At 38.2% G+C, this 13,706-nt stretch overlaps 1 protein-coding gene across 14 annotated transcripts in view; it reads right to left on the bottom strand.

The window, feature by feature from the left end:
* Positions 1–2,659: 2,659 nt before the first annotated feature.
* Elavl4 (ELAV like RNA binding protein 4) overlaps positions 2,660–13,706 on the bottom strand; it is a 130,792-nt gene continuing 119,745 nt past the window's right edge. For 9 of the 14 annotated variants that reach the window (XM_023562048.2, XM_063236482.1, XM_063236478.1 and 6 more), the window contains 4 exons: positions 11,856–12,009; positions 10,136–10,379; positions 8,536–8,574; positions 2,660–5,605 (listed from right to left, as the gene is read on the bottom strand). In XM_023562048.2, coding sequence (XP_023417816.1) covers positions 5,236–5,605; positions 8,536–8,574; positions 10,136–10,379; positions 11,856–12,009 — 807 coding nt within the window. In that variant the 3' untranslated portion in view covers positions 2,660–5,235. The remainder of the gene's footprint in view (positions 5,606–8,535; positions 8,575–10,135; positions 10,380–11,855; positions 12,010–13,706) is intronic. The other 5 variants (XM_063236481.1, XM_063236480.1, XM_063236479.1 and 2 more) reach the window with 5 other exon arrangements.

The following is a 13,706-nucleotide window of genomic DNA, read 5'->3' as shown; positions in this document are numbered from 1 at the left end:
ATATAATTCTTACATAAATACTGCACTAAGAGAAATTCTTATTATCTAATATGCCAAAAAGCTAATCAGATAAAGGAATGGTACAAGTCATTTTTGGACAACAATAAAACTTGATTTTACCTCATGGAAATAAAATTATTTTCTTTTATTATTCTCTTCAAGTAGAACAAAGGCCTTGAAGGGTATAAGGCTATTATATAGCTGTGTTCTGTGAGCTCTTATTAAGGCTGTGCATGAGATCAAGGCAAGATGGCCTCACATCTAATGTTTTCCATTTAGAAAACACACAATGTTATCTTGTCAAGTATGATTTTTTAATTCATAGGCAAAAGTTTAAAAAAGGAGGTTTTTTTTTTATTCAGTTGTGCAAATACTTGCCCTTACATGTTTTTATGTGTATGTCTGTTAAGGAGCAAATGCATAGTGCCTATAGGATGAGTGAAGCGATTTCAAGGACTGGAAGTTTCCTGAATTATCTATGGCAAAAAGCAATGTGTGTTATATTTTGACAAGCTTAAAGTATCCACAAGGTATGGATACCTCACCAGACTATAGGAGTCCCAAATATGCTTTTAAGTGTCATTCTTTAGCAGTAAATGCCTTATTTACAAATGAATAAGTGATTGATCTTGATGAAAAAATTTAAATAGAAGTCAAGTTGATAAAAATTTCTGCCTATAATCATTTGGTTAGTGCTTGATCTTAAGCAATAAAAGTAAATGAAATTTCATGCTGGTAGTGACATGGGATGGCTGTAGATACAAGCATATTTTATGTGCTTCTTATCACTTTGACAGAAATGATACTAAGTAAATGCTGTCAGCCGTCTGTGACATGCAATTTTTCATCTAAGCAAAATATAATCTACCTAGAACCTTAAAGAATTTGATAATTTCTGCATTGTTGTGATTTGTTATATCTTGCCTACAAACTCCTACAGAAACTATATATGTTTGCCTGGAGATTTAAGGCAAAAGGCTTATACTTGCAATGAGATAAATTTTTTATTTGATGTTAGGCAGTTGTTAGGCATTGTGCTGATGTTGGGAAACATTGCCACGATAGTGTATGTATAATGATGTATTTCTGTGGATATTTTCAAGACCTATTTAACGATCTACAGGTATTTGTGAAACTTTCAGGATTAATTTGTTGAACACTAGAGAATGAACTACATAAAATACAATGACTGCACCAACTTCGAATACCCCAATATAACATATTTATTTAAAGTATTCTAAAATGATCCCTTTAAAGAGCAGGGATGGTGATGAATGATAACTATCATAGGTTTGGCAGCAATATTTTTGGATCGTACAAATGTGTTTGTGAAGGTACTGTCTTGGGATGATTATTTGTTTGAATGTTGGTTTTTCTTTAGAAAAGAAAGGCTTGTCTTTAAGATAAAACTAAAAGAAGAAACTGGGAGTTCAACTGTGTGAGGTTCAGGCTGACACAGAGGTTTAATATTTAGCCTGGTTAATTAAGTTCTATATTTTGCCTGAATTTAATTATTCCAACCAATGCAGTAATTTAATATAATTATAAAAAAGGAGTTAATGAGAAATGGAAGAGAATCTAACTGTTCGTTCATATGGCTCAGTGGGAGCATTTTTTTTGAAATATCACTTTATGGATGGTGATGTTTTATAGGGTATTATGAATTTTCAATTAGCAAGAAAATGAAAATGAAAGACAGATAGTAGATCATCTATGAGTGATCATACCAGGAAATCACTAAAAAGCTCATTCTGTAAAGTTCAGGGCACATTTTAATGTGGCTTCATAATAAGGTAGGCAGTTTTCTTCTTCCCAGGTTGAGTTTAAGTCATGCTTTTTCCACCCTGTGTGACTACATCTATGTTTTGAGCTTCTGTTCAAACGTAAGAAAGTAAAATGTTTGCTTCTTATAAACAAAAATGAATGTGACAACAAAAAGGTGACCTTTTTTGTGTAGCTGTCAGTTTCCATACAAATGGTTTACTGCCTTAATACTGCACAAATTCTCCAATCTCAGTGCTGAACTGTGCAGTAGCATCTGACTCAGTTTCAAAGCTCAGCTGGAGATTTGCTGATATTTTAAGTTACTAAATCTAACTGAGCCTTGGTTTTGTCATCTGTGAAATGAGGATAACGCTGTCTACTCCTCTCACACTACTGAGAGGATAAAGTGAGAGAATCTAGCCTGATGATACATGATAGGTGCTCTACAAATGATGACTCCTGTCCTTGGGGCAAGTCAGAAGTGTGCTTTAAATGAGTAACACACACTAGCAGGGGTCATAATGTCCCACGAAGTAAAAAGTGCTCTGGCTTATCAACCAGAGTATTGTTCCTCAAACTTTTAGTCAACAGTGACTTGCCTGGGAGTATCTGGTTACATATAGATTTGCATTCAGCCCAAGAGTCTGCATTTCTAACATGCTCCCAGATGATCCTGATACTGCCAATTGGGAACCATACTTTTAGTGGCATGGAACTAGGGCAATGATTTCTGAATCCTGAGTTGACTTTGAGAGACTGGGCTAAGTTACAAAATTTTACTCTACATTTTTTTCCTTTCCTTGGTATTAAATATCAGACAAAAATATTGGGGAAATCTGCAGATGCTACAGAAAAAAGTTTGAATGAACACATTTAAAAATTTGGGAAGCTCAAATTCATTCTACACACTTTCATTTATTGTCTGGACAGATAAAGTACAAATAATTCAAACACAACAGGATTATAAAAAAAACATTTACAACAATTTCCCTCAGAAATCATCTAAACTAGCAAGATTAACATGAAGTCATTCATTTACAACTAAAGAATACACTGCCTGGTCCTAAGTTTTTTTTTCCTTTTTTTCCCCCAGATTGAACACATTGTAGAGATTTTGGCATGCCTTTCCCACTAATGCTTAGCAAATGCAACAAAACTTTGCCAGCAAACTGCGTTCATTCATAGCAGGTGACATAAAAAGGTTTCCCTTAATGTTGAACGAGTGTTCTCTGAACTGAAATCTGGTGTTTTTTTCCAAAACTGAAAAAGAGGAAAAAAAAATTTTAAAGGAGGAGTCTATGATGCACCCTTGGTTTTCATGATCTGTCTACCACTACGACGACTACTACAAAGTTTGCCTTTTCAGTGTGAAAACAACAGTCCTGTCTACATGCACTTAGTGGGTTCAGCATGGGAAAAAATGCACAAAATAAGCACAAGTTATAAATAACCATAACGTTTTATTACCATTAAGACTAAACTTGTATTGAAAAGATTTTATATAACAAGACAAGAAAAGCAATAGCAAATTTAACTATCAACTAGATTATGCATAGCGAGTAACTGTTTCTATTACCCAGGGAAGAGCATGAACTCTTGTATTTTTTTGTTTCATTTTTGTTTTAAATATATAACCATACAAAGCACAAACATACTAAAATGATCAGTGCACTGGACGTGGGAGAGTGCTCCCGCAATCATTTTGTTCCTTTAGCTCTGTTTTGTTTTTCCCAATCTGGATTACGTTAAAATTAAGACCCAGTTGCTTTATTTTTCTACTGTGCAGTAAGAAAAAATATTCACAACAAACATGACAATATATCAAACAATAGTTCTACACAAGTTACCTCGATACTTCTTTAACTGTCACTTAAATATCATAAGAAAACATTTTAAGACATATACAAACAAAACTAGCCAAGTGTTACAACTTATAATAAATTAACTCAAAGAAAAAATAACTTTATATATATATATTTATATTATATATACACATACACACACAACAGAATGACACAATAATATGCTTCTTCCCATAGTTTAAGTAAACAAATAAGTAGTCTAGCCAATCTAGCTATATTTGATCTTGGCCATAGGCATCATCACATCTGCGATTAAATAAATAAGTGTTTCAAGCAACATAAACAGTGTTTCAAATGTACCAACACAGCCCAATTCTATCAGCATGGGCTACAAAGTGAATCTGAAAATTGCTTAATGAATTTAAAGCAAATGTATCTTTTGTTTTCCTCTCCTAAACACATTACATTTAACTATGATACTAAGATATGTAAATAATTTCGTAGCACCTACTGCTCAAACTAAGGAAGTTTTAAGTTAAAAAGAAAATTAATCATTTTAATTTTTGTTCTGCTGACATCCCATACTGATGACTTAAAGAAAAACTGTTTTTCAACTCATCTCCTTGCTTTTGGGTTTTGACTGTGGGGAACTGTGGTACCCTGGGTAGAACAAACAATCCTTTCCCCTAGTAATTAATATTTTTTATTATTATTACATGCTATGAAAAGATATGAAGATCATCTGTTTATAGCCCATCCTTCAAAAAACAGTCTACGAATCCAGTTTAAAACACACATCTTGATCTCTAAAAAGTTACCAGTGCAGTATGAACGCGACAAAGTTGTCAATTTCCCCTAAATTAGCCAGTCAAAATATTTTTTTCTCAAATCCAGATTCTCTTGTAAAAATTCTTTATATTTTATAAAAATAGATTTTTCTTGAAACCCATTTTCAGCAAAGAGACCACCTCTTTGGCAACAATGTTAATGTTATTAAATTGTTAATGTCATCAGGTATCCCCCTTGCCCCTGTCCCCTAACAGAAGACTGTTTTAGTTCACATGATATAAAAGAAAAAAGGAAAAATAAAAAAATTTGCAAAAGTTTTTTTCATTTTTGCAATTTTTATTGTTCCTCTTTAATTTGTGTGGGGGTTTTTACCAATCTGATTGGATCAACATTTTGAAAAAAAAGAAAAATCTTTTTTTCTTTCTTTGAATCCCATTACTTTGTAAAAATTGTTTTTATTATTGTTATCATTATTTTTTTTTGTTTTTTGTTTTTCTTCTTCAAATGAGCGAATGGTCATCTTAAAAAGACCCACCTTCAAGGAAGGTAGTAAAGTTAGCTGGCTGGGTAAAAATCCCTGCACATCGCTATCTATGTATATTATTTTCAACAACGACAGCTATGAAAGAACATTCAATGCATCAAAGGTATTTTTTTGTTTTTTTTTTCTTTTTTTTCTAAGCATTATAAAATCCTTTCCTGGTACACCTCAGGATAATCCAGTATTTTAATACTTAGGCAACACTGGCTTATAAAGTCCATGGTTGAATATAAGCCTTGAAAAGTTTGTTTCTCTTTCTTTGTGTATGTGTGTGTGTGCGCGTGTGTGTTTTGTTTGTATATATTTATATATATATTTTAATAAGTAAGGATGGGAAATTCAGGACTTGTGGGCTTTATTGGTTTTAAAGGAAACTTGCAGCACTCTGTCTCCCAGGCGATACCCGTTGAGGCTGGCAATGGCCATGGCTGCTTCGTCGTAGTTGGTCATGGTGACAAAGCCAAATCCCTTGCACTTGTTGGTGTTGAAGTCACGGATAACCTTGACGTTGTTCACTGCGCCAAAGGGGCCGAAAAGCTGCCAGAGGACACTCTCATCAGAATCAGGGGACAGGTTGTAGACGAAGATACACCAGCCTGTTCCTGTGTGGCCAGGGATGTTCATTCCCACAAGGCTCGTCATTCCATCAATGGTGATTGGGGAGAACCTGGGAGGACAAGCAGAAGGGGGGACTGGTCCAGACATCAGTCTGACCAGGGATAGCACACAGATGCACAGACACAGACATGGGGCAAAGGGCCGAGTGAGTGTTTGCAGGAGTCTTCAGGGTTTAAAAACCAAAATGCAAAAACTAACATCTGAGGCATTTCTTCTGATGGGAATGCCTAGAGAACTAAGGCGTGTATGTGCCAAGAAAAAGACCTAGGTCATCTACCAAATGCTCCCACAAGCAAATCTCAATGCTCCAGAGAAAGGATCTGAGTACTATCACAGTGTATACTCATATATTGTCCCACCCTGACCTTACCCTCCCATAACAGACAGTCAGCTCTTAGGGGGAAGAACTTCATTCCACTCATTCTGTTATTGTATTTATTTATTCTGTGGAAAAGATATGGGAATCTCAAAGATACAGTAACACGTAGAAAAAACTAAATAAATATTTCTTGATTAGTTGAATAACTGGTTAATATCAATGTTTGGGGAATTTTATTTTATTTTGTTTTTTGGGCAGATGAGAGATGGCCCCAGAAGTGCTCTAGTCTACCATCTTTGCAGTCCTTTGGCTAGCAAAGATCTTTGATATTACTGGGGACAGGGACACATGAGATGTGTCTTGTTATTAATCAGATGAGTAGCTAGTTTCATTTAGTATTTATTTACCATTTGGTTACCTCCCAAAAGCTGAGCAGTAATAATAGATATACCATCCCTTGATACTATACTATCTGGAATTTATTTCTAAGCATCACTGGAACAAAATATCAAATACATTAGAAAAAGCTAAAACTTTTGTCTGTCTTGTTGCATCTACTTTTGTGTTAGGCTTAAATATTTCAGTTTTTATGTAATCTTGAAAAGAAAAGAAATAATCTTTCAGATTCTGTTCCCTGTATGATAAAATAAATCCACATACATGATATGAGTGTCTATAACAGAACAAAATTTGTTGACATTTTGTTTCAGATTGAATTTATGCAGGAGTGGATAGAAGAGGAGGCAAAAATTAGGGAAGAACAGGAGGAAAGTGTTAGCTGGGACTGTTTTTTGAGACAGTGTCTCATTATGCAGTCCAGGTTGGCCTTGAACTCATTAAATAGCCAGGCTGGTCTTGAACACAAGGTGATCCTTTTGCCTCAAGTGCTGGGATAACAGGTATATGCCACCAGGCATGCAGGGACTATTTTTAAGAACAAGAGAATATTCTTTGGCATTTAGAAGTCTTATTACAGAACTGTTCTGTATTAACTAGAATTTAGATAATGAAGTAGCTGGCAAAATACGCTAACTGTAGCAATAACTCAACAAACATTATTTTTGCTACTATTTATCAAGTTAGTCTTCTTGCTTAAAAACAAATACTAGACATAACCAAAAACATTCATATTACAGATTCTTAGAAAAAAACAAATACAAGTGTATTTGCATTATTTCTAAAACTGTCTTCTCAATTGCCTCTCCTTCAACCAGATGAACTGACCTCTTTCAGTTTATACACAGAGAACAGCTAAACAATTATTCAAAGGCTAATGTCTGAGCTAACAGGGGATTCAAGTAGGACTCCCACTCCAGTTGGTGATGGGTACCTGGAGCACTTAGGTAGGAAGGATTCTAGATCTAAATCTGGGTTCCACTGGAAATGAGAATACTGTTATCAACTAGTGCTGTCTACTTTGGGTTGGGACCATCTGCTCCAGTTATGTCTTCACTATCACACCTGTGTTGTAGGTATCACTCTTCATAACGTTTGGTGCTACTTCACTAAAGTCAAAGAATAGCAAACAGTGGGACAGAACTACGAAAGATGTAAACTGCTTGGGAAAGGCCAGCAGTGTGTTAGACATGCGGAGATAATGCACATTTATCCTCACTGGTGCTGGGATTGAGATTCCAGAGGCCAGCACGCTGTGAAGTCTGTAGTCAAGCCACCCCCTCCACTGTGCACTCATTTCCAGAGTCAGGTTATTTACCATGTATGGCTAACAGTTGCTTAGAGTGAGGAATGCGATGCAGACTATTAAAGACTGCATCCCTTTCTCTTGACAGGAGGAAGGGGAATTACAGTGTGCAGCTCTACTGAGCAAGATGATGAAGATGCTAGAGCCCTGGCAGCACAGTGGAGCTTGTCAAAAGCACATTCAGGAATCTCATGGACACAGTGACATAACACACTCAACTTTCTGAGATTCAGAGTTCACACTGGCTCTGGAACACCCTTGCATTCAGAGGGTCCCCAAATCTCTAACCTATTTGAGTCCCAACTCTGTGCAAAGGCTTTAAATGAGTGAAATATCAAGTTTAAAGCCCACATACATGTAAAACCAAGGGAGGATTTACATTAACTTTTACAACCTGTAACAAAAGAAACCCCCGGTTGAGGTGCACACAGATACACTTCATTTCATGATGTGCTCTGAAAGGCACACTGAGGTGGGGCAGCAGTCAGAAAGTCACCGGTGCATTAATTTATGCTGTGGCCAGGACAGGCAGCCCAAAATCTAATTTTTCTATTGAAAATTATAAGATTGTCAGCAATGATTAGCAAAATGTTCTAATTTTGATTTGCTGGAATCTGCCCTCTTAACTGGATCTTGGCATTGCTAATGCAAAACAGTTGCTCTGCAAGTTTGCAAAATCATGCAGCAAAGAGTCAAGAGCTTTGTCTAGAAGGGAAGCCATTCAGAGGACAAGATCATCAAGGGCTTGGTAGCTGTGGCACCTGAACCATATGGGAAGCCCACCTGCAAATAAAAGAAAAAGTGAAACACACAAATACTTTTTGTGTGCCCTAAAAGAAACAAAATCAACTGAGGTCTGAAATTAAAATGAAGAATTTGACATGCTGGTGGAAGAAAAAGGAAGAATTAAAAAAAACAGTAAAGTTAGTGAATTAAAAAAAAAATCTAGCCCCAGTCTGTGCCAACACGGACATCTGGCAATCTGTGGAGTTTTAATTACCTCTTTACGCCATAGGCCATATTAAGCAAATTGTCCAGCCTGCAAAGAGAAGGAGGGTCTCTGGGTTAATGCCTCACAGATGGCAAGATCGCTCAATGGAACTATTAATAAGAATGCTCCATTTTCAAAGAAGAAAAGCTCAACAACTTTCCCCACTGCTTAGGAGTCTATCCACCGGTAGTTTCCCCTTTTCCTGTCTCCAACTGCAAGTAATTCATGTTCAGGTCAATGCTAGAATTTAAAGCAAGTGTCTAATGAATTCCTTTTTCTTTCAAAGTCTGAATTAATTCCACTCCCCCTATCTCTCAGAACATTTGTATGAATTGAATTTGATACTGTGTGCGAAACTATTGAGAAGGGGCTTCTGAAATTGTTCACCTTTTACTATAATTAAACTTGTGAATAAAAGGTCTCTGTTCCAGATTAATACTATGCAATCAAGTGGATCTTTTCTGTTAGGTTAGCTACATTAACTACATCTTACCGCACGAATTTGGTGGGGGGAGGGAGTGTATTTGGGCTATGATTTTAAGAAATGGCTTATTATTTACAGCCTGAAAGTACCTCTCAGCAAACTGTCATTATGTTATAATCTTCCTCACGTTTAGTACCTTACTTGGGACAAGCTATTCACACCATGGGGCAATAGTAACCATAGTTTCCACCATTAGAAGCCTGCTGGAGAAGCTTTTTACATAAATACTGCATGTGCTGTCACACAAAATAAAAATTAGATGACTTGGACCCTTCATGAAATCATTAACCATTTCAGATTCATGAACATTGGAGGACAACGGCAGAGGCTGGTTTTCTCCTCACTGTGACCAGATGGACTGTTACTATTCTAGACAGAAGGACCTACTATTTCCCCACGGGAAGCCTGAGAAGGAGAAAAACCTTTTCATTAAAGGGAAATTGGGGTGTGGGTAGAATAAAATAATTATTTATAATTAACTATGGGTAACTCAAGACCATATTTTTATCTTGCACAATTCAGGCTGCCTTCATAAGAGAAACTGCCTTTTAAAAATGTTCCAGGAGGAAATGTCCCATCATACTAGGAACTTCCTGAGACTGTATACGTGAAGAAAACACTAACAAGGCTTGGGTGAAATCTTCCTTCTTGTCTCCCTAGAGTGTGTTAGGGTAGTGGAGAGTTTCTCCCCTACCCTGACTCCCCCAGAACTATGCAGAATTAGCTGGGAAATAAAGACAGGACAAGCTACTCTTGTTTGGCAAGGACATGTTTCCTGGCCTACTCTTTTGACTGTATTAAAGGTCACTGTCCAGCTGTATCTCTAATCTGCTAGATGTGGTCACTTAACTGTGATTATCTCTTGCTGAAACTGAACCTTCTTGTTTGGTCAAATACAGAAATTTTGTTTCCGGCAAAGAATGGCAAGTTTAACCAGTCACAGTGAAGGTTAGAAGGGGACTTCAAAGAGTATCTGCTCTAATCATCTCATTTTACAGAAGTGGGAGCTGAGGCTCTGGGGAAAGTTTTGCATAGTGACTCCTGGGGGCAGAGGCTGCGAGTTTCTCTGGCCCTTGTGCAGCTCTGGGCTGGTGTAGCAGGGTTCTTCACTGTGGGCAGGCCTACCTGAACCTCTGAGCCTGATGGTGGAGTGGACCAGGGTAGCGTCGGTTGGGGGACTGGTACAGCTGGGAGAGCAGGGCCTGGCTGGACTTCTGGCTGGGGTTGTTGGCAAACTTCACAGTAATCGGTTCTGTAGCACCACTGGGCTTCTGGCCATTCAGCCCTTTGATGGCTTCTTCTGCCTCAATCCTCTTATCAAAGCGGATGAATCCTACCCCTCTAGACACTCCTGGGAAAGAGAAAGAGCCTTTGTGAAAAGCAAACAAAGCAGACTGGTAAATATCTCTGGGAAGAGATGAGAGGGTGACTAGCCCACCTGTTGTGCCAGGGCTGAGCCTGGATCCCTGAATCTTTCTTACAAACCAAAACACATCTGCCTGTACTTCCATCAGCAATGCTCAGGAAAGAAGTCTCCTACTGCAGCATTGAGATGGTACTTGCATTTGTCTGCTCCAGTGCTCTATCCTTCTCTTCTCAGTCCTAACTCTCTTGACTCACTGGAACTAACTGCCTTCCATCCAATTTCTAGTTTTCCCATGTATCTTCCACACCTAATAACTAAGTCATTTATTTGAAAAGCAAGCTCTAACCATACTACATTTTTTGCACCTTTTGAATTTTTTACCTTGGGCATGGGACTTATGTTTCACTATTCCATACAGATTAAAAAACAAAACACCATTCCCAGGTTTCTTGCTGCATGTGTAGTCTAAACACTTTGATAGGGCATTCATTGTCCTTGGCAAACTAGTCACAAATCCCCTATTGAGCTTCATACTGGGCACTCTAAACTGCCTGAATAGACTGTGTTCTTCACTTGCGTAACTTGGGATATGCTGTTCTCTCCATCTAGAATGCTTCATATTCTTCCTTTTTGTCAAGTAACTGCAAGTCATCCTCCAAAACCTTGTTCAAACACTGCCTCCTCAGTGCAGACTTCCCAACAATAACCGCCAGGCACAGTATGACTGCTCATGAGCTCTCTCAGGGTACTGGATATCCCTTAGCAGGATCTCTCACAATGGAGTCTGTTAGGGCAGGAACGGTGCCTCCTTCATTCTTGGTCCCCAGTGTCCTCTTATCGGGGACAGAAGCAACTTCAGTGAGAGTTGGTTGCATGAATCAAATGATAAACGTGTTAAACTGCTCACAGGGAATGAATTCTAAATTGGGATCAAATTGGGGATAGGCAAAAACACAGCCCAAGGTATCTTACATTGCTTACTGAAAGGTGATGGCTGCCCTTCTTTATTAAGGACAAAGAACCCTAGGACCAGAGCCTGGGTTCATATCCCTGCCCTGCTACTGACCAGCTAGTGGGAATGGATCTCTTATTTTGAATCTGTTTCCTGAGGTATAAAACGTGATGGTTTGAAATTTTTTCTAACTTTATAGTGCTAGAAATTGAGCTAGAACTAGATGTACTGGTTTTCACATATAAAAGTAATGCTACTGGTTGAAAGTTGAAAGAAATTTTGAAGGTCATATAGTCACATTCTCAGCCTGAGTCCCAAATTCTTTTATGACCTTGACAAGTAGCAAGCAGCTGCTGGAACAATTCCCCCGGTAGAGAGCTCTGATCATCCAAGATAGCCCATTTTAAATTGGGATACTTGATGAATAAGTGTTTCTTTCAAGTCAGAAATATGCTAAGCAATCATTAGCCTGCTTATAAGGGTAACAAAGCACTGACATACAAGGAAAATAATTACAAACACTTAACCTGTGACTTGATCAACCAGGATTCGCGAGGTGATGATCCGACCATATTGTGAGAAAAGCTGCTCAAGTTCCTTCTGGGTCATGGTTTTGGGAAGGCCGCTAACATAGAGGTTAGCATCCCTGATTGAGGCTGAGCTTGGCCGCGCGTATGAGACCTAGGGAAAGGCAAGAGGAGTTACAAACATAGAAGGCACCCACCCAGAGTGTAGAGACTGAGGCAACAACCAAAATGACAGCCTCCTCTCTGTCCTTACAATTCATGGTATCAGCTTAAATCCTCAGTATTCAGAGTTGGATCTACTTCTGTAATAGTAAAGAGAACTAAGAGACCAGCAATAGAGGAATAGAAGGAGAGCTGATGATAAGTTAAGACAAATGCACAGATAAGGGTCTCCAAGTGCAGAACAGAATAGTTACTGTATGGAAGCTGTTAAATGCAGAACTACCCACGCATAAAGTTCTAAAGATTTACCTCCTGGATGTGGGTGTATAGATGATTTACTGTATCCAACACACAATAATCTTCGAATAAACCAGAAAAAAAAAACCCATGAAATTCTGCTCTGCACATTTCTCTCCTACCCACATCCCTTCCTTGAAAACTTGAAAGCGATCAGGTTCTCTGCAAGATTTTTTTATGTCCCATCTTTTTTGTTGCTCCAATCTGTTCCCGCAGGTCTGCTTTCCCTGAATGACAAAGTGTTGGTGAAATGAGGTTGAATGAACATCTGTTTGTGAAACTAGATATGTGACCTTGTTACCGCATCTGCAAGGACCAGTTGCCTCTAACTTTGAGGCAGGGCAAATAAAACCACAACAAACAAAAAGTGGGCGCAGTGGACAGGAGGGAGAGGAAGATGGAGAGAGTGAAAGATGCCTCACTGATCGTTATAATAAGTTTGACTTTGTAAATTTGTCCTCCCAGATCTCTCAACTGCTTTTTTTCCCTGAAAAAGCTAACACAGAAGTGTAAACAGATCTGAAATTCCATCTGCAAGAAGCCAAATCTGTAGCAGTACACATAAGCAAAGCAAACCCCAGCAGTCATTAATTTTAGACTTTCATTTACTTATTTATTTTTTAAGAAAACAACATCAGACATTTGAAATATAATTTACAGCTAGTCTAACAAAAGCACTTTCCTGCTAGTGCTATTTCTGGGGTGGTTACGGCTCAGAATAGATGATGAAAACAGTCTTTTCAGAATACATCTGACAACACTGGGCAGGAATGGACCTATATGCTTTAGCATTTTTCGGTTGGGAGTTTTATTTATTCTATATAACCAATTTACAAGACCTGCTAAAACTCTGAATAAACTGGGGGTGGGTATATATGTGTTGTGCATGCACACACAAAAGCGTGCATACAAAAAGAATCACAGATGTTGAACTGGACCTTCAACATTAAGAATTAATCTTTAGCAAGGGGACATTTAAAGGACAAAATGGGTATACCAAAGATCATGAAGGATGAGCAGACCCCTCACCCACAACACACTCTTCCTTTCTATGACAGAGACACCAGGTCTCTTTATGAGTTCTATACCTAAAAATAGATGTTGAGTCAACAGAAAATGATGTGAGAGTGACTAATCTGCCTCGCTGGCCTCCTCCTGCTGATGAATTGAGGCAGCTGCCTACAGTGTCTACATCTTCTGGAAAGTCATGGGCAGTTGGGGAGTTCTTTGTTGGCTCTGGTCCTTCCCAGCATATGGTTGACATGCAGAGGGTGCTCTGTGTGCATCTGGGGACTCACTTGCTAAAGAATCAAGACCCCCGCAGGACTGCTTGGACAGGGCTTACTCCACAGTAGGTTCTCTTATAACTGTCTTCTAAGGGACAAAGTCTTT

The sequence above is a fragment of the Cavia porcellus genome, unplaced genomic scaffold, assembly GCF_034190915.1.
Source record: "Cavia porcellus strain 051 isolate PalLab524CR breed Dunkin Hartley unplaced genomic scaffold, mCavPor4.1 scaffold_25, whole genome shotgun sequence".
Classification (NCBI taxonomy): Eukaryota; Metazoa; Chordata; class Mammalia; order Rodentia; family Caviidae; genus Cavia; species Cavia porcellus.
This window is presented reverse-complemented; position numbering and strand designations above follow the sequence as displayed.